Genomic DNA, 22,486 nt, shown 5'->3' with positions numbered 1-22,486 from the left:
GATTCAAAATTCTGACCGATGTTCATATATTTGGCTGTAATCTTTTATTTAAATATTTCTGAAAAGCACATAACCATGCATTTGCAAAAACCCAGGTTTACCGTGTGTACTATAAACAAGGTCATCGACGAAACTGTCGTTCACTGATTTATCAAGGTAATTATACATGACATATGTCGCTTAACGACAAACACCAACCATTGATATACGCCTTGGTTTACATTACCGTATATGGTAATGAGAAATGTTGCACCGCATATTTTCAAAACGAAAGTAGAATTAGCCATTTATGGTAAGAGAGTTAACGCATGCGCGTTGAATTTGTTTTCCTTCCTATTTCCTGTTTTTCGTGTTTTCCTACTAGCCGGCTGCTAACTTGAGCGAGTCTTCAATTACTAGAGCTTGCTACAACGATCATTATGGCGAAGGTCAATCTTCGTGAGTATACGTCTGTTATTTACGTGTGTCATTTGCATCTTTGTTCCAGTTTGTGTAAAAAAACTCTAGTTGTGTGTGCTGAATCGTACTAGAAACCGGAAGTAGAACAAGTTTGTTAATTCCCAATTATTTACCTTTACCTTCATAAATGAATGCTTTTTTAGCGAAGGTAGCAATGTAGTTAATATTGATTTATTGTAATATAAACTTCTATGTGCTCATGCTTTAGAGGGAATTTGATTCAACCATTTGCGCTAGGCTCCAAAATTCTCTGAGAAAACTCTTATCACATTATGTTCTCCACACCAGAACACAGGTGGTTAGCGTGTGGCTATGATATTAATAAGTGAAAACATCATTTTGAATGATAAATAATCATATTATAACGAAAAATTAACTTTTCTGAAAAAAAAAAATTTCACTATCAAATATATATATAACAAGGTATGCAACTCAAAATAAGCCCAAAACGGGGTGCATCGCTTTGAACAGCCATATCTTCATAAATTTTGCAGCGATTTTCACGATCTCGGTCTTATTCAACGCAGAAATGAATTTCCTTTCTGGAAATGTATATGTCTTGCAATATTTTAACAAATGCTGGGTCAACTTTTAAGAAATAACACGATACACAACACGCATGACCCAGTTGACAGTGATCATGCTGTCTTTAAGACTGAAATCTTCACGGAGTAAAGGGCAACTTCCCTACAAAGTTCATGTAGTTCGATACCATAATTCAATAAAACGTATGAAAAAACATTATTACCGTTCTTGTCGTTACATTCTGCATCAAGACTAACTGTCCAGCGCCGTTTGAAACCTTTGTTTACATACATTTCAACTAACTGACATTTTAAACATACGAGTGATTTCATTGGTCCAATGCGGAGGTGTGTCTTTACAACTGGAGATTTCATTCATAAAGAATACATGATCACTGTCAACTGGGTCATGCGTGTTGTGTATCGTGTTGTTTTTTAAAAGTTGACCCAGCATTTGTAAAAAATTTGCAAGACATATACATTTCCAGAAAGGAAATTCATTTCTGCGTTGAATAAGACCGAGATCGTGAAAATCGCTGCACAATTGATGAAGATATGGCTGTTCAAAGCGATGCACCCCGTTTTGGGGTGATTTTGAGTTGCATACCTTGTTATATATATATTTGATAGTGAAATTTTTTTTTTCAGAAAAGTTAATTTTTCGTTATAATATGATTATTTATCATTCAAAATGATGTTTTCACTAATTAATATCATAGCCACACGCTAACCACCTGTGCACCAGAACAACCGTATAAACCAGTGTCATAGCAACGCTGAGGCACACCGAGGCAACTGCCTTGGCTAAAATTTGCAGAGCAATGTTGAGATTACAAGGAAGAAAGGAAAAATACATCCGTACTAAGCACTCAGTTAAATTTATTGATACTTTAAGGGTCATATGTAGCGTCCACGATTCCGATAATTTAGGTAGGTATCGTTGACTCACCTAAATTCGCAACTAACCTAGATTCGTGGATTTTGTTTTCGTCACATAATCAGTACCAATATTTGTTTCTGCGCATATAAAATGCGGTTTCAAAGGCCTTTAAAATGCACCAGAGACGTTCCGAACACCCCTAGAATGACCCAAGTTACTGCCTCGGCTATAATTTGGGTCTTGCTACGCCACTGTATAAACATCTGTTTGGCAACCATGGCAAAGCCAAAAGCAACATTTCAAACAAGAGGATCACACATTTTTGACCTATGGTATAGAAGTATTAAACTCAAGATCTTGTTCCCTTCCTTGAGTCTTTATTCAGAGCTCCGGACAAGGCATATTCTGCATAACTTAACATCCTTGACAATAAAAATAACTAATTAAAAAACTTCAAGGTTTATCTAGAACAACACTTTACACAAGTGCAGTAAGCCCTGTTTTCCAAGAATCAGGCTGACATGAAATTTGCTTTCTTTACAGGGTCTGTTTTTCCATCACTACCTAAAACGGAAAGAGGCAAGGCAATAGTTCTCGGTGCTGATCCTAAAGGGGAGACATTCCTGTATTCCAATGGCAATAACATCTTCATCCGAGACATTAATGTTAGTATTTACAGATTACAAAAAATATTTTTCTCGACTTAAGTGTAACTAAATGTAAATAAACGTTTCTGATTGTATTGTTACTATCATTATTTCCATGTCAGTAATTGATTTTTATGCCCATGGTTCGAATGATCACGGGTATATTGTTTTGGGCCTGTCTGTCTGTCACTGTCTGTCATTGTATGTGTGTGTCACAAACTGTAACCTTGGTTTTACTTTTGCAATAACTTTAGCAATATTGAAGATAGCAACTTGATATTTGGCATGCATGTGTATCTCATGGAGCTGAACATTTTGAGTGGTGAAAGGTCAAGGTCATCCTTCAAGGTCCAGGGTCAAATATATGGCTTCAAAGCGGCGCAGTAGGGGATTGTGTTTCTGACAAACACATCTCTTGTTAATGTAATAATATAGGTACATTTATGAAAAATAAAACAGTTTTAGATCAAATGGAGAAAAAGAATGAGAAGGGCGATCAGTGGTTTAATTCAACTGCATGTATTCACAGTAGTATATCACTTCTCACTTAAGTTAACATGTTTGTTGCTAATTATAAATTGAAACTTGCATAACGGTTTTCTCATTTCTAACTAGTTAAAATGAATGATTTTACAAATAACATTAATTTATTGTATGGCCAGTACATGTATATCTTGTAATTATTTTTACCCTGTGAAATGTTTAACCAAGCATACCAAGGTTTAAGTCTGACAAATTAAAGTTTTTTAGAGAAATTTAGGGCAAATGTGTTGTCTCTAACTAGTGGTTCGTACTGAATAGGGTAATCAGGAACGACACTTAACGCACATTCATTAAGCCAATTTTTCTAGAATAAGGCTCATTGAAAAAGCTGTATTTCAGAATGCTGCCAAGTGTGATATCTACTCAGAGCATACCACATCATGTACAGTGGCTGCATACTCACCATCTAGGTTCTACATCGCCTCTGGAGGTAAATTAGCCTGTCACTTGCAGTGTGGTTTCGGGCATTTTTAGGATTAAAATTCAATCAAGTTCTGCTGTAAAACAATTTAATTCTATGACAAGTAGATGATATTGTTTTAAAAGGCCAGCAGTAAACTTACCCACTTTGGGCAAGTCAGACTTTCTGAATCCCTGATATTTATCCTGAAATTCATCTGCGGCCAAAAAATAAAAATGTGTTCGTTTTTTTCCCTATAGTCGGGGCATAACACTAAGGCACGTCCGAACGACATTCACTGCCTGTACCTAGGTCCGGGCTAGCCAATGTCCCAGTAACATGCCCGACCGGTCGTGTTTATTTTGTGCGGGATTATGTGTTCTATATCAATAAACTGCGTTTTAAATAAGCTTTTGAAAGATGCAAAAATCTTAATACAGTATGATCAGATGACAATTAAATCCCAGAGTGAAGTCGGAGACTACAAACAGATCGTAACTCGAATAGATTTGGAACCCCCTGATTGCAATCAAAAAGAGGCCGACAATTCAGAAAATCCCCGGCGGTTTTCCTGGTAAAACACGTCAGTACCTATTTTTAAACGGAATTCCGCTAGATACGGTTTTGATTGGTTTCCTCAAAGTGACGTGTTTTCTCGATAAAAATACGTTTTAAACTAAAAGCCGGGATCGCCCATGATTGTCCAGAATCGATGATGGTATAAAACTCGACATTTACGCAAATTTAATATAAGATTTATTTATCAATTTTAAATAATTTTAATTTGTTTGAACGATTAGAAGTGTTTTGACAATCTTTTTTACGCAATTCAATTAGTAAAACTAATATTAATGGTCGATCCCGGCTTTTAGTAGAGAGTTAACCTTGTACAATTGTTACGACTACTGTAACACGTTATTTTATTATTTTGCGACACCTAAGATTCACTTACCGTTTAGTGTCAGACGGCAACCGCGGCAATCTATGTAAAAAGGTTTTAACGTTCATGTCGTTGTTTAAGTTTGGCTTTACGGGTGGGGATGGGGGTTCCTCGGATAAGAAAAGAAAAGGGAAGAAGGAAAGTAAAAGAAAGTATGAGGAGAAAAAAACAAGGAATTTCTCCCGAAATGGCGTGAAGATTACAAATAGATGTCTTTAGTAGATGAATATTGAATTCATTAGCATTAGTAAGGCAAGCTAATAAGAATGATTGAATCATAATTGCGCATCTCCACTCACAAGAAAATACAAGTTAAATGATAAATATAAAGGTTTTAATAATACTTTGGTCGGGGCACATGAAAGATTGGTCAGGGCTAGTAGGTTCTGCATTTACTAGCCCGAATGGGCTAGTTGAAAAAAAAGTTAGTGTAAAGCCCTGCCTATAGTCTTGATTACTGACATGATATTGAATGTATCATAAACGAAATTTTTTGTGCTATTCTGCAGACGCCAGTGGCAAGGTCAGAATCTGGGACACCGTAAACCCCGAGCATGTCCTAAAAAATGAGTTCCATGTGCTAGGGGGCGGAGTCAGAGACATTTCCTGGGCATCAGACAACACGAAACTGGCCGTGGTTGGAGAGGGAAAACAACTGTAAGTCTCTTTATTGCATGGCCGGCCTCGAATTTGTATTCTGTTTTAAGCTCACCATGAGCACGTTGTGATCGCTTTTTGTCCGTCGTTCGTTGTGGGTCGTGTGGCGTCAACATTTGCCTTGTTAACTCTCTAGAGGCCACATTTATTGTCCAATCTTCATGAAATTTGGTCAGAAGATTGGTCTCAATGATATCTTGGATGAGTTCGAAAAAAATTATGTTTGCTTGAAAAAAATGGCTTCCAAGGGGCGGGGCATTTTTCCTTATATGGCTATAGTAAAATCTTGTTAACACTCTAGAGGCCACATTAATGTCCGATCTTCATTAAACTTGGTCAGAAGATTTATCCCGATAATATCTTGGAAGAGTTAAAAAATGATTCCAGTTGGTTGAAAAACATGGCTGCCAGGGGGCGGGGCATTTTTCCTTATATGGCTATAGTAACATCTTGTTAACACTCTAGAGGCCACATTAATGTCCGATCTTCATTAAACTTGGTCAGAAGATTTTTCCCGATAATATCTTGGAAGAGTTAAAAAATGATGCCAGTTGGTTGAAAAACATGGCTGCCAGGAGGCGGGGCATTTTTCCTTATATGGCTATAGTAAAACCTTGTTAACACTCTAGAGGCCACATTTATTTTCCGATCTTCGTGAAACTTGGTCAGAAGATTTGTCCCATTAATATCTTGTAATCTCAGGTGAGCGACTTTGGGCCTAACAGGCCCTCTTGTTTGTGAAAGTTATAATTTTAGCAATTGATGTAAGTAAAGTAGTAAAGTAGTAAAGTCTTTGAAAGTAGAAACTGATGGGAATGTTAACAATTGTGATTTATATCATATCCAGTATTTTTTTAGTTCACTTGGATCTTTCCATGTTTTGTGTTTCAGAAATGTTAATTGGATTCCCGTAAAAGTTACATCTTTCAGTCATTGTTATTTTCCAGATGCGCCAAAGTGATCACAGCGGATTCTGGCAATACAGTTGGAGACCTGTCTGGTCACAATGGCACAGTTAACTCTGTGTCTTACAAGGCTACACGACCGTTCCGTCTTGTGACCGCGGGAGAGGACATGCGCACCCAGTTCTATGAAGGTCCTCCTTTCAAGTACAAGCAGCAGAATATGGTATTTCATTAAGAGTTTAAAAAATCCTTTTTATCCAAACTGGAGTCACTTTTTAGCTCGACTATTATATATGAAATATATGTAGTGGAGCTATCCTACTCACCCCGGCGTCTGCGTTTCCGTTCTGTTAGCGTTAGCGTGCAAATGTTAAAGTTTTCGTACTACCCCAATTATTTTCATTGTCCCTTGACATATTGCTTTCATATTTTGAATACTTGTTTACCAACATGACCCCAACCTATAAACAAGAGCAGACAACTCTATCAAGCATTTTGTCATAATTATGGCCCCCTTTCCACTTAGAATATGCAGCAAATGTTAAAGTTTGCGTACTACCCCAAATATTTTCAATGTCCCTTGACATATTGCTTTCATATTTTGCATACTTGTTTACCATCATGACCCCAACCTATAAACAAGACCATACAACTGTATCAAGCATTTTGACAGAATTGTTGCCCCTTTTATACTTAAAATATGCATATTATTGATAAATCTATGTTAAACTTTGCGTACTACCCCAAATATTTCCTATATTCTTTGACATATTGCTTTTATATTTTGCAGGATACTTGTTTACCAACATGAACCCAACCTATAAACAAGAGCAGACCACTGTATCAAGCATTTTGACATAATTATGGCCCCTTTTACACTTATATAATTGAACATTTTGCTTAAATTGCCATAACTTCTTTATTTATGATCACATTTTATAATTAATTTGACAAAACAACACTTACCTGAATACCACAATGGATTCCACCCAAACAATACCGCACGCCCCTACCCAAAATCCCTTCCCCCCCAGCCTCCCCCCCCAATTTGTTTTTTTAAACATCATCTAATAAATTATCCCACCCCACATTATACCCCCCTCTCACACTCCCTACCCCCAAACCCCCCCCTCCCAATTGTTTTTTTAACATCATCTAATAAATTACCCCACCCCACATTATACCCCCCTCTCACCTCCCTCCACTCCCCCCCTACCCCCCCAATTTGTTTTTCCTTTTTTTTTTTTAAAGATAGTCTAATAAATGACCACACCCCACATTATATCCCCTCTCATTTCCCCCCCCCCCCCTCAATTTTTTTTTTCCTTTTTTATTTCTGAAAGCTCTTGTTCTATTCAGAATTAAAAAAAAGTTTTTGAGTGTTTACAGAGGGGGTAATCACATGATAGTCAATATTGCAACCATCATGCAGAGTGAGGTATTGTTCGCCTTTTGATACCCTTTATTACTTTTTATTCCCCCGGTAGGGTGGCATATAGCAGTTAAACTGTCCGTCAGTATGTCAATCAGTCTGTCCGTCCGTCCGAAAAAAACTTTTACATAGGCCATAACTTTTTCACTATTGAAGGTAGCAACTTGATATTTGGCATGCATGCGTATCTCATAAAGCTGAACATTTTGAGTGGTTGAAGGTGAAGGTCAAGGTCATCCTTCAAGGTCAAATGTCAAATATATGGCGTCTGTCTGTCCGAAAACTTTAACATTAGCCATAACTTTTTCAATATTGAAGATAGCAACTTGATATTTGGCATGCATGTGCATCTTAGGAGCTGCACATTTTTAGTGGTGAAAGGTGAAGGTCAAGGTCATCCTTCAAGGTAAAATGTCTAATATATGGTGTCTGTCCGTACGTCCAAAAACTTTAACATTGGCCATAACTTTTTCACTATTTAAGATAGCAACTTGATATTTGGCATGCATGTGTATCTCATGGAGCTGAACATTTTGAGTGGTGAAAGGTGAAGGTGAATGTCATCCTTCAAGGTCAAATGTCAAATAAATAGCGTCTGTCCGTCCGAAAACTTTAACATTGGCCATAACTTTTTTAATATTGAAGATAGCAACTTGATATTTGGCATGCATGTGTATCTCATGAAGCTGCACATTTTGAGTGGTGGAAGTTAAAGGTCAAGGTCTTCCTTCAAGGTCAAAGGTAAAAAAAGTTAAAAATTTCAAAGCGGCATTCTCATGAAGCTGTACATTTTGAGTGGTGGAAGTTCAAGGTCAAGGTCATTCTTCAAGGTCAAAGGTCAATTATTTTTTTTTTTTCCAAGCAGCATTCTCATGAAGCTGCACATTTTGAGTGGTGGAAGGTCAAGGTCATCCTTCAATGTTAAAGGTCAAACATTTTTTTTTTTTCAAAGAGGTGTTCTCATGAAGCTGCACATTTTGAGTGGTGAAAGTTCAAGGTCAAGGTTATACTTCAAGGTCAAAGGTCAATTATAATTTTTTTTTTCAAAGTGACATTCTCATGAAGCTGCAGATTTTGAGTGGTGAAATTTCAAGGTCAAGGTCATCCTTCAAGGTCAAAGGTAAAAAAATATTATTTTTTTTCAAAGCGGTGTTCTCATGAAGCTGCACATTTTGAGTGGTGGAAGTTCAAGGTCAAGGTCATCTTTCTAGGTCAAAGGTCAATTTTTATTTTTTTTTCAAAGTGGCGCAATAGGGGGCATTGTGTTTCTGACGAACACATCTCTTGTTATTATTTGTTCAATGCGGCTCACTTTCCAGCCATCAGCAGGAAAGTTACCAGTGTTTATTTCGTATTATTTCTTAGCGGGATGACCTAATTACAGTTCCACTAAGAACAGTGAATTTTAATATGAAATATACATGATTCATTTTCTTACTGATATGGCTGTAAAGTGGGGGATTAAAAATTAAATAAAAGTACCCTGTAATAGAGGGTACAAAACAGAGAAAATTGCCTGTCTTGGCAATGTTGCCAACTTGACTATCACATGATTACTCCCTCTGGTACATGTATATAAATACATATTAGGTTCATTGATGTCTACCAAGCACATGGAACAGAAATATAGTATTTAATTAAGAGCTGTTAATAATTTCCTTTTATCAAATGGTGGGAGTGTTTTTAAGTCACTTTATTCAGAATTTCAAGAAAGGAAAGTTTTTCAATATATTGAAAACGATTTATTAGTCTGATTGATTGTTCAAAAAGTAGTTATCAGTCATGTGGCTTGTGATATTTCTATTTACATTCAAGTCTCTTCTAAATTATAACACAATCCACTTTACTGATGCTTTCCCTTAGCACAATCAAATTGCAGGATATTCTGTGTGTATCAAAGAAATTAGCTGTTTGCATCTTTCATACATATTTAATAATTGACCTCAAAATGTTATTAACAGATTTAGGTTTTGTGACTTTTCTCAGTAGGTGTTGACCCTTTCCCACTTAAAAGCAAAGTGAAAATGGCTATGTGCAAACAGTCTGTTCAGGTTTTATGCGGTTTGCTGCTCATCAGTATTTAAGGATTGGAAAGCCTTTTAATTTTGAATTTAGTAAGAAAGGTATTGAATTAAATATAACTTTGTAAGGGACTACAAATGCGTAAAAATACGTACCGGTATCTAAGTGTTAAAGGGTTAAATACGTATCTAAGTGGTAAAGGGTTAAATACGTATCAAAGTGGTAAATGGTAAACATGTTTTCTTTGCTATGTCTATCTACAGGAGCACACCAACTTTGTGAACTGCGTACGCTTCAGTCCGAAAGGGGAGTTCTACATCACAGGAGGAGCTGATGGAAAGGTAAGACTAGGGTGGGGGCTGATTCGCGGAAAGAACACGCATAAAAACTAATGTTATACAACATTTTTTCTGAAAGCTTTTTTCCTGATTTTTTGTCTCTGAATTTACCTGCACGACTGATAAATCAAGTATGAGTTTTGTTCCGGTCCATTGATTTTTGGCGAAGTTTTGGGCCTTGAACTTATAAATTTTCTTTAGAGTAAAAGTTTTCTGGTCTTTTTTCCTAAACACTTTCAGATATTGACCTGATTTTTGGTGTGTGAGTCAACCTTCGTGACTTACATATGAAGTTTTGTTCCATTCCATTGATTTTTGATGAAGTTAATGAGCCTTGGAATTTTCTTTTACATTACAGCTTTCCAGAATTATCTTTGAAACACTCTCAGATAATGACTTTATTTTTGTTGTGTTTGAATCTACCTACCTACATGGCCATTCATTTATGACAGAGTTATGGTCCTTGGACTTCATACTTTTCTCTAACATAACACTTTACAGGAATTTTCACTTTGGATATAGCTGCCATATGGCTTCAAAGTGCAGTAGGGGCACTGTGTTTCACTAGACAGCTCTTGTTTATAATTTGTTTTGATATTTGATACATATTTCTGTGTTTTCAGGCATATGTGTATGACGGCACAACAAGTGATCAACTCGGAACATTGGGCGACAAGGCTCATAATGGAGGGATCTATGCTGTAAGTAACACACAGTTCGCAGTGTAGTACCTTAGTTTGAACCACACACTGAGAAAATGTGGTCTAATGCATATGCTAGCTAGTGTGGACTTCACAGGCTAATCTTGGATGTCACTTTACGCCTATGCATTAAACCCCATTTTCCAAAAGTGTGGCTTTTATAATCATTGCCAAGGGAGACAATTATCATATTCATGGGTACTTGATATATCAAAATTATCTCAATATTGACCAATATACATGCATTTCCAAAATGAACTCTGATTGTATTAGTTGATTGTTTGAGATAAAAATTAGGCTAAAGAAAAAAAGCTAAATAAAATATAATACATACAATTCTAAAATGATTCAATGATGTCTCAGTTTACAATTTTCTTTTAAAGCCCCTTCAAGAAAAAAAACACCAAGGAGAAGAACTAATGCAACAAGTTGTACTTATGCATGGTAATTTATAGGGCTTTTTTGTATTTTTTCATGTGTTGTAGTTGGAGTTCAGTGCAGATGGGAAGGAAGTGTTGACCGTGTCAGGGGACAAGTCCGCGAAAATCTGGAACGTTGCTGACCCCAAGAACGCACAGGAAGTAGTGTATGTGGCCATTTGTGTAAATTATCCTGATATATGTGATAGACCTCAAACGCCATAGTTAATATATCTTTTTCCAGAACAAATCGTATCATATATTTCATTTTTTCATTTAATGATAACTGCAAAGTGCAGTGCAATAATACAAGTGTCCTTAAATTCACTTCTGTAGTCTTATTAATTTATTTGCATTACATTTGATATTAAGGTGTTAAGGTAGGTTTCAAAACAAATGTGTTCAAAGCTTCAAATTTAAGAAGAAACATACTAGCAGTTGTATAATTTTGTTCGTAAACAAATTGCAAGCAGTGAAAACTAAAAGTTTACAAAAATTTCCAATTAATAATGTTGTTATTTTACTATACTAATATCATTTTCCTTTGCAGTTCACAAATGTAAACAATTAGAATAACTATATTTAATTCCTTTCTTGTGTGAAAATCGTGCTTTGAGAAATATATAGAGGGAGAGGGGTAAACTAGATCCACCATAATTGTTCCATTTGTCTATTTGTCTGTTTTTCTGTCCTGTGAGCATGTCTGTCAAAACAATCTTGTTTGACAAGGTATCCAACACATTTCAATGAATATTGAGTCAATTGTTCCTTAGATCATGAATTTGTACATGTTAAATTTTTGATATCCTACATAAAAAATCACTCAATTTTTACCTTGATAATTACAACTTGCTTCATATTATGACATGTGATGCCAGGAGGTATTTGTCATGACTGTTGCAAACTCTTAGTACTGTCTTCCCTCAAAATAAATCTTCAATATTTTTGCATCATATAGACGAATTTCCATCTTCTACTGGCATATTTCTTTATGTTGTAAAGGCTTCGTTTAAAATCCATGCATCACATATTAAATGCTTGTATGGGCATATTGTAGTCCACTCAACATGTTTCAGTTAAATAACCACATGGCATATTGATGGTTATGCACGTGTGTAAAGTGATTCCCAGATAAGCCTGCGCAGTCTGCATTAGCTAATCTGGGATGCACTTTCCACCTAGACTGGATTTTCCTTTAGAAGACACATCCTTTCAACGAAAGCCTACATGAAAGCCGAAGGTGTTGTCCCTGATTAGCCTGTGCAAACTGTACAGGCTAATCTGGGACAACAATTGAAGCACATTAATAAAGCCCTGTTTTCTTAGAGCATAGCTCATTTCTATATTTTACTGACATATTTCAGTACGTTCAGCTTTGGCAATCAGATATCGGACATGATGGTCGGCTGCCTGTGGTCAGGTAACAACCTCATCACCGTGTCATTGGATGGCTTCATATCCTTCCTCGATAGAAACAACCCTTCAACCCCGTCTAAAGTCCTCAAGGTGAGTCTGTTGCTACCTGTTTCATTTTGTTTTAAAATGCCTTTTTGAGGCTTTGTTCTGGGTTTTCTGGTCTTATTATGCCCCGCCAATGGTGGAGGGATATTGATTCAGAGTTGTCTTTCCCTCTTTCCATCTGTCCGTCTTTCAGTCAGTCCGGCACTTTTGTGTCCGGAGCCATATCTTGGAAGTGATTTGGCAGATTTCATTGAAATTTGGTATTAGTATATATATGGACAAGAGGATGATGCACGCCAAATGGCATTTAACACCATCTGTTAATGACGGAGTTATGGCCCTTTGTATCTTAAAAATGGCAATTTTGTGTCCAGAGCCATATCTTGGAAGTGCTTTGGCGGATTTCATTGAAACTTGCTATGAGTATATATATATATGGATAAGAGGATGATGCACGCAAAATGGCATTGTACACCATCTGTTAATAACAGAGTTATTGCCCATTGTATCTTGTAAAAATGCTTTTAAAAATAAGGTTAGAGCTTTATCTCAATTAACACATGAGCCAGGGTCATGAAACTTGCCTTAGTTGTTCTCAATCATTCGGGGGTGCTTCACATTTAACACCCATAATCCTAGGGACTAAGGTCACACATTGAGGTCAAAGGTAACAAATTTGATGAATTATTAATTATTTAGTCATTCATTTACTATGCATCAAGGGATTCTGTAATAACTGTCCAAAATTGTTCTCCATTATCTAGCTGAGTGTCAAATATAAGATCCAGGTTGCTAGGGTCATGGTCAAAGTAACACTTGAAGGTTAAAATCACACATTTTGATTAAAAATGCCTTATTTGGTAAGAATTCTACCATAATGAAATGGATTCTCAAAATGTCCTGATGTAATTGTTCTCAATTATCAGGCAGTGGTCTGCATTTTATTGTCTGCAAACCCATCACTGGTACAAATGAGTGTTAAAAAAAATGACAAAATGCACAACCCTTCACTCATACCTTTTCGTTTAGTTCTACACCCATCCATAAACAAAATTTATTTTGCGGGGGACATCAATTCAACAAATTTGCTTGTTGCTTTTGTGTTTAGTGTCTTCTATGATAAGCATGTGCATTCCACACAGCCATATCAGTGACAACACTTAGGGTTTGCATAGACCTTGAAAAGGGCTTGAAAATCAAAAGACCTTGAAAGGGCTTGAAAATCAACAGATCTTGAAAAGGGCTTGAAAATCATGGTTTCCTTCTTAAGTGCATACAAATGATCAGGAGTTGTTAAAAATGCTAATTTTCAAACATAGCATTTAAAAGTACTCAAAAAGTGCAATTATGACAACTATGTTTAATTATTTTGAGTTTTTATATATATATTGACAAAAACATCTCTGTAAAGATTCATAAAACAGTTCTTAAAGACATTTCAAAGTTGAAATAGAAAAAGTGCTAAAATTTCGTCTGTCAGTCTATCAGGCTGTGTGTCCGTCGGAAAACTTTAACATTGGCCATAACTTTTGCAATATTGAAGATAGCAACTTTATATTTGGCGTGCATGTGTATCTCATGAAGCTGCACATTTTGAATGGTGAAAGTTCAAGCTCAAGGTCATTCTTCAAGGTCAAAAGTCATAAAATACAATCAAAGGGAAGTAATAAGCTTTAAAAGGGAGATAATTTCTAAACCGTCCAAATGATATATTGAAATTTTATTTCAATGCGGCGCAATAAGGGGCATTGTGTTTCTGACAAACACATCTCTTGTTTACCTTGAGACTGCTTATAAAGTGCTTGAATTCTTCTGGAAATGTTTATATGAACCCTGACACTTTCAGTGCTCCCTCGGACTCAAAATTTCTGGTGCAAAATTTACCTTTTTATGTCTTAATTCTTATAATTTTGATATTTTCTTGGTGAATGACAGAGTAAGCCCTGACTTCCACTGGTTTGGGATTTTTAATTTAAAGACGGTCTCTTCTAAGCAAACATCCATTTCATACGGAAAGTGCAGTAAGCCCAATTTTCTAAAATGCGTCTTATTTAAACCCATCACGAAAGCTGCATTAATGAAATTACTTTTCCATGGAATATACTGAAGCTGTATTTCCACTTTGTTCAAAACAGCAATAGCATTTAGTATAGGACATCATTTGGTATAATTGTCTTTACTTGCATGTCGTTCTCTAATGTTTACCATGTTTATGAGCCATTTTCTTCTTTTATGTTTCAAAATAAAGGTTTGCATTTTTAGAAAATGGATTGTTAAAAAAGACACATAGTAAAGCCAGCATTCTAGATAAGCTGCATATCAGCGTAATATACGCATTAGAAAAATCAAAATACGCTCAATTTATCATTTCCGTGCGTACATTTAAGCAAGCCAATCTGAACTTACGCAAATGATGTAAATTCTCTGCATACAACTTAAACAAAAAATATAAACAGCTGATTGTCTTTTGCCAAATTATGAGACTGCTTGTAGTAAAAATTAGAGATAATTTGTGTGCTGGATTGTAGAAATAGTTAGCCAGTCGGTATGTATACTCTGTATCATCTAGACGCATGAAGTGGTCAGCATGGCTTCTTCGAAGCCAAAACAAATTACTTCTCAAAGTAAAATTGATTCTTTTTATACGGCAAAAGTTTTATCAAGTAAAAACATTGTACTGCCAATACTGAATGATTTAATTTCCTCTGTTTTCAAATCAAAAAGGAAACACTTAAACACTAATAAAACAACTGTTGAAAGTTGGCAAAAAAAAATTCCGTGGCTCAAAGGTGGTGGAAGCCTATAAACCAAGTACAGTTAAAAAAACAAAAAACACTAAGAAACCTGCTACTATGAAGGAATATACATAGTTAATGGTTTATTGTCTCCTACCGGTTTCACTCTGGTTTGCGCTTTGTGCGTCTGTCTGTGAGTCTGTCTGTCACACTTTTCTGGATCCTGCGATAACTTTAAAAGTTCTTAGTATTTTTTCATGAAACCTTTGCAACATGGATAGATGGCAATTCGGACATTATGCACGTCATTTCATTTTGTTCCTACGACAAAAATTTTGGTTGCTATGGCAACCAAAAAAAAATAATTATGAAAATGGTGGAATTTCTGACAATGGTGGAGCCGGTAGGGGACCATATTGCTTGACACTAGCCTTGTTGTGTTTAACATGATTAAAGTAGTGTGTTTGTACTCCGGTTATATTCTTGTTTTACTTTTAGCAAATTACTCTTCAATCAAGGCAAAATTTGACAATTTACTCCCATGCTTTGAAAAGTGGGGAGTATTTACCCCCATGGGTCAACAATTATGTATAAAGCTGTAAAGCAAGTTATTTGCTTTAAGATGAAAACATGAACCACTCATTTAGGCCTGTTTATAAGGTTCTCAACCCTCACATATAATATCTAGCTTACAACTTATGCAACCCCATTTTCAGGGCCACAATAAACCGGTCACTGCGCTGGCCCTTTCACCTGACAGATCAACCATCTACAGCAGTGGTCTAGAGGCAGTGTCAGCGTCCAAAGATAAAGTGAACGCTAACATCTATATCCTTTCAGTGCTGATTTGTAGGAGGTGATGGGGATGATTTTTGGTTGTGTAGGTACCTTATATGCAGACCAATCTTGCAAAGTTAATAAGAATTTGCTATATAAATTGGTACAAATCTAATTTTTTGGCATGGTCAAATTTCGGGACCTTTTTTTTGCAGAATAATGGCCTTTTGTCTGTTTGGCAACCGTACAATATATAATGGAGTCTGAGTCTAAACAAGTTTTGTGGAGTTATCAGTGCCTGTGACACTTTTCTAAATTTATAATTGGCAATTGTGGTACACTATGCTTTCCTTAACACCAACTCACTTGCGTGGAACATCAACACGGGGTTGTGTGAGATGTTTAAAGGTCAAGGTCACACAAACCAGGTGTTGGAGATGGTTGCCGTGGGGGACAGCCTTATTTCTGTCTCTATGGACGACACAATCCGCTTCACAAGTCTTTCCAGCCGCCAATACGGGTAAATATATTAAATTGAAATGCCGGATTTAATGCATGTGTGTAAAGTGTTGTCCCACATTAGCCTGTGCATCCACAAAGGCTAATCAGGGACAAAACTTTCTGCCTAAACTTGATTTTTGCTGAGAAAAGACTTTCTTTAAAAGAAAAATACAATAAAATCAGAAATTTGTGTGATTCCTTTTTAGATTAGCTGTGTAAAGATTACGGTCACTCTTAAAAAATATATGTGTCCTCTCAAAAACTTGAGCTTTTATGCGGGCATAGTGCAGAAATTGTGTATATTGATACCTTAAATGCAAGCCTTGCTTGGAATTTTATTTGGGACCATTGATCAAGGTCATGGTCACTGTACCTTGAAATAGAGCAACTGCGCTGATATTTTGTGTTTTCATAGCATACCTGCAGACCTAGATTGGGAATGCACAATTAATTATATGCATACATATTTTCTACTTAATATTTACAACCTTGTTTGATGGCGTTGCCATGTTTGATAAGAAAATTTATTCAGCATCTTGACTTTGCCTTTTCAGTTCAGAGGCGTGCAAGCTTCCATCTCAGCCCCGAGCTGTCGCTGCTCTACCATCCGGCGTGGCAGTTGTCTGCTGTGAAAGTCACGTAAGAAACCCTCATGACGTTTTAGGCTTTTTTATGGCCATTTTGGAACAATGCAATGCAATATTCTTTGCGCGAATAGTCCACTGATTTGGTACAATCTGATTTAATGTAACTCTTTATAATAGTTCCAATTATAAGGACAAAATCATATAAATTATATTTATCTACTTTTTTGTATTTGAAATAAAATTGAGGTATAATAATCATATGGCAATTCTTAAAAGGGTTTTTTTAATTGGGATTTTTTGGGGGGAATTTGCTATTAAAATTGTGCTTTGGGAATGGCCATGTTCCAGGTGTAACGCAGACATATTCTTTGCTTTACTCAGCTGAATTCCACTTACAATTATGAGAAAAGTTTTTGTGTCATGAGGTATGTTTGTAAAGTTTACAATTTTCATATTGTCTTCTCATTCTTTAACCGTCAAAATTAAGTGACATGTGACATCCATGGTTTGTTTTTCATTTACAGATAGCCGTGGTGGAAAAAGGCAACATAATGTTCCAGCAACAAGTGAAATTCGGACCAACATGTGTTGGCATTCATTCGGATGGTTCAACTGTTGCTTTCGGCGGTCAAAGTGTATGTGTGTTTGTACTGGTCTATTTTTTTCAAAGACCCTTGTGTTATTATTAAATGAAGTTAAAATAAGTATTCATATAATAAATGTTAGAAATAATGTTACTATATTAATTGTATCGTCATGAGATAAGAACTTGAAATCAAACGCTCAGAATACACAGAAAACATACTTACTCCTTATAATAATGATAACAATAAATGTGTGATAAGGTTAACTGACTGATATAATATGGCGTTAAAATGGTGGACAACCGTAACAAAAGACAGTTTTCATGCCATACATGTCAAACAAACATTCAACGGAGCATCTCTCTGCAAAAGCAAAAAATTGGTTTAATGCATGTTCCAAAAGTGTCATCCTAGCTTAGCCTATACAGTCCTCAAAGGCTAATCAGAGACGATGCTTTCCATCTAAACATAAAATACAACATGTGCTTTAAAAGCAGAATGTGTCATTCCCCATGCTTCGAATTGGAGCAGTGGGGATTATTTGGTTTTCTCCGCTGTTTGTCTGTCCTGGCCACTATCTCCTCCTTTACTATTAAAACTAGAACCTTGAAACTTAAACACATAGTAGTTATGAGCATACATGTATGTTCGACATTGCATTATTTGGAATTTTGATCTGACCCCTGGGTCAAAAGCTGCGGCGTGGGGATACGCGTCGGCCGTGGCTGAACCATTTCTAGTTTTTATGCCCCCCTTCGAAGAACCAGATGGTTTCCGGATGGTAACTCAAGAACACCTAGGCCTAGGATAATGAAACATCATAGGTACATTGATCATGACTGGCAGGTGACCCCTGTTGATTTTCAGGTCACTAGGTCAAAGGTCAAGGTCAGTGACTCGAAACAATAAAACGGTTTCCGGATGATAACTCAAGAATGCTTATGCCTAGGTTCATGAAACATCATAGGAACATTAATCATGACTGGCAGATGACCCCTATTGATTTTCAGGTCACTAGGTCAAAGGTCGAGGTCACAGTGACTCGAAACAGTAAAATGGTTTACAAATGATAATTCAAGAATGCTTACGCCTAGGATCATGAAACTTCATAGGTACATTGATAATGGCTGGCAGACGACCCCGATTGATTTTCAGGTCACTAGGTCAAAGGTCAAGGTCACAGTGACTCGAAACAGTAAAATGGTTTCCGGATGATAACTCAAGAATGCTTATGCCTAGGATCATGAAACTTCATAGGTACATTAATCATGACTGGCAGATGACCCCTATTGATTTTCAGGTCACTAGGTCAATGGTCAAGGTCACAGTGACTCGAAACAGTAAAATGGTTTCCGGATGATAACTCAAGAATGCTTACGCCTAGGATCATGAAACTTCATAGGAACATTGATCATGACTGGCAAGTGACCCCTATTGATTTTCAGGTCACTAGGTCAATGGTCAAGGTCACAGTGACTCTAAAAAGTGAAATGGTTTTCGGATAATAACTCAAGAATGCTTATGCCTAGGATCATGAAACTTCATAGGTACATTGATCATGACTGGCAGATGACCCCTATTAATTATCAGGTCACTCGGTCAAAGGTCAAGGTCACAGTGACTCAAAACAGTAAAATGGTTTCCGGATGATAACTCAAGAATTATTAGGCCTAGGATCATAAAACTTCATAGGTACATTGATCATGACTGGGAGATGACCCTTATTGATTTTCAGGTCACTAGGTAAAAGGTCAAGGTCACAGTGATAAAAAACGTATTCACACAATGGCTGCCACTACAACTGACAGTCCATCTGGGGGGCATGCAAGTTTTACAAACGGTCTTATTACTACATTGTTCCTATTTTTCCAGGATTTGCATATCTTTGAATTGAGTGGTACAGCCTTAAAAGGCGTTCGTGTGATCAAGACTGAAGACGACGTGATGAGGGTGAAGTTCTCGCCAGATGGCGCTATGCTTGCTGTCTGCACTGGAAGCAAGAGGTGGACATACGTGTATGATATCAGCGACGATTACAAGGTAAATAATGTGAGGAAAAGTGAAAGGTTTGATTTTTTAACAATCTCTCATATACATACAAGCACTTCAAGGTTAGAGGTATGTTATAACACACTGTGAACAATTATCTGGTTATTTAGGCTAAAAAAACTTAGGTGAACTGTTTTTCAGATGGCACTGCTGCTTTTCTTATTGCCCATTTCAACTTTTTTTAGCTCACCTGAGCACTACGTGCTCTCTATTTCAAGTAGTTTACCCGAGCTTCACCAAACTTGGTCAGAAGTGGTATCATGATGATGTCTAGGCCAAGTTCCAACATGGGTCATGACCTCAAAAACTAGGTCACAGGGTCACTTAGTGTGTTTTAAAAATTGAGCATGGTGTCCGCTCTCTACTTGAAATAGTTTTCATTCGATCTTCACCACACTTGGTCAGAAGTTGTATCTAGATGATGTGTAGGTCAAGTTCGAACATGAGCCATGCTGGGTAAAAAACTGGGTCACGGGGTCACTTAGCGGTTTTAAACATTGAGCATGGTGCCCGCTGTTTTTTTGTGAAGACAACATGCAAAATATTCTGTGTCAATGCGGCATGTGGGGGTATTCGTCACATCTGTGACAAAGCTCTAGTTGTCATAAATGTAAGCTTTCATTTATTCAAAACTGCACCCGCAGCCGTGCGTTGGAATCCGCTATGTGTTGCTCTTGTTACATGTATTTTAAAGTTAATAGGCATTATACCTTGATGCACATAATACATGGTAAAAATCTGTACACCATTAGGTGGAAAACAACGTGAAAAATTATTTGATTTTTGAATGATACTTTATTCAGCAAATGTTCAGGGATAAAATGTCTTCAAACTTTTGTCTTCACATTTTCTTCAGCAAATGTTCCGCAACACAAAGCAGACAGGAAAGATTTTCTCGCTAGACTGGTCTCCCAACTCTCAGTACTATGCGACTGGTAGTCTGGACGGCAGCTTGGCTGTCTGGTGCCTAGATACAGCCTTCAACAAACAATTGCTCTGTCTGAAAGGAGGTATGTTTGTGGTTAACCCTTTCCTGCTAAGCAACCAGCGTAAAACCAGAACATCGTACGAGTAACTCGCAGTCTGTTCAGGTTTATGCTGTTTGCTGCTCATCATTACCTTATGATTCCAAGTGAAGTTAAGAATTTAAATACAGTCTTTAAAATACAAATGCTCTGTCTTAAAGGTGGTAAGTTGATGGTTAAGTATCGACCTATATGAGCCTCTTTCTGGGAACACTGGGCCTAATACATTGAACGTACAGTGTTGTCCCAGATTAGCCTTTTCAGTCCGCACAGGATAATAAGGAATTACACTTTCCGATTTTATGGTATTTTTGTTTAAAAAATGTCTTTCCTAGCAAAAATGCAGACTAGGCAGAAAGTGTCTCCCTGATTTTCCATGATTGACACTGTTAGCGCATGCATTAAGCCCAGTTTTCTGAGAACCAGGCTTCTTTGTTCTGCAGATGCCCACAAGAAGTCCAGTGTGTCTCAGCTCCTCTGGTTGGGTGACAACACTTTAGTAACAGCCAGTAGCGACTGCTCCATCAAACTGTGGAACCTTGTACAATAATAGGGCCACTCTACTAGACTCTAGTGAATTTAAGACTTTAGATTTATGCAATTGAAGCCACACAAACATCAAACTGTGGGACGTTAAACAATTCTTGGGCCACTGAACTAGACTAGCGAAGTTAAGACTGTAGATTTATGCAATGGTTGCCACACAGGAAAGAAAAATAATTGTTGCAAAAAAGGTCTTCAAATTATGTTATTCAGCTTAATATGTTATTATTTGTGTTCAGTATTTCTAGCAAATGTACAAATAGCCTTGACAATGTTAAACACTTTTACTAAATTTCATTTTGAAGCTGTGTAACAAATGTTGATGTAATCTTCGCAATCTTGACTTTAATGTAAAATTTTTACAAATTGAAACCAAAGCCAAGAAAATTGTGTTACTTCATAGCCTTTGGAAACTTGAACTTTATGAAATTGGAAAAAAAGGAAAACGTTAATAACAAGACATATCTTCAAAGTGTGTCTTGGTTGCTTGCAGCCGAAGAAATCAATGGTAAAAATGAGTTACTGAAAGTTATCATTTCGAAAATGTAAAATCTTATAAAGGTTTGTTTTTGTAGTCGACAGAAATTTTAGGATTATTTAATGACTTATGCAAATACCAGTATATTTCAATTAAATACACACATGCTTAAGTACTAATCGCTGATTGGATAGGGAATGTTTACTTTTTTGTTTGAATTCATAAGAAAAAAATTCTTAAGTGGTGAAATTAATGTTTAGTGAAGGTTTTAGTATATTTTCACATCTTTTATTGCAATATTTTTTGTATAGTGTATTTTTGTATTTTTTTGCTTTCGCATTTGCATGACTATGTTCACATATTTCATGTATATAAGTGTATCCCAAAATATAACAATGACATGAGCTTTGAAAAGTGTCTCTTTTTACATGTTAACACATTACATGTAGTGTAACTTTATCGTTCAATATATTAAAGCGCTCTATTTGTTGTATTTACATCTGAAAACACTAGTGTAACATTGTTATTTCCATGTATTTAAATGCTCAGTCTGTTTTCTTTAATTTTTATTCTTTTAGAATAATATATGATGAAGTAGTTAAGGTTGGGGTTTTATTTGGTTATTGAATTTTTTTTTGTACCTACAGGTTTCACCGGAGGCGACTTATGGTTTGCTCTGTCCATCACACTTTTCTGGATCCTGCGATAACTTTTAAATTTCCACATATTTTTTCATGAAACTTGAAACATGGATAGATGGAAATTTAGACATTATGCACGTCATTTCATTTTGTTCCTATGTCAAAAATTCTGGTTGCTATGGCAACAAATAGACTAGATATACTGCTGGAAATGGTGGTTTTCTGGATCCTGCGATAA

General features: G+C 36.4%; 1 protein-coding gene across 1 annotated transcript; it reads left to right on the top strand.

Annotated features, from left to right (window-relative positions):
- The first annotated feature begins 287 nt into the window (after positions 1-287).
- Positions 288-22,197, top strand: LOC127857198 (actin-interacting protein 1-like). The gene is made up of 16 exons (XM_052393615.1): positions 288-438; positions 2,407-2,528; positions 3,393-3,483; positions 4,903-5,050; positions 5,998-6,178; positions 9,673-9,750; positions 10,371-10,448; positions 10,934-11,034; positions 12,232-12,373; positions 15,780-15,912; positions 16,186-16,360; positions 16,896-16,980; positions 17,453-17,563; positions 19,385-19,552; positions 20,418-20,571; positions 21,030-22,197. The coding sequence occupies exons 1-16, from the start codon at positions 420-422 to the stop codon at positions 21,134-21,136; spliced, it is 1,893 nt and encodes a 630-aa protein (XP_052249575.1). The 5' UTR covers positions 288-419; the 3' UTR covers positions 21,137-22,197.
- Positions 22,198-22,486: the final 289 nt, after the last annotated feature.

Source organism: Dreissena polymorpha, chromosome 14, assembly GCF_020536995.1.
Source record: "Dreissena polymorpha isolate Duluth1 chromosome 14, UMN_Dpol_1.0, whole genome shotgun sequence".
In the NCBI taxonomy this organism is placed as follows: domain Eukaryota; kingdom Metazoa; phylum Mollusca; class Bivalvia; order Myida; family Dreissenidae; genus Dreissena; species Dreissena polymorpha.
This window is presented reverse-complemented; position numbering and strand designations above follow the sequence as displayed.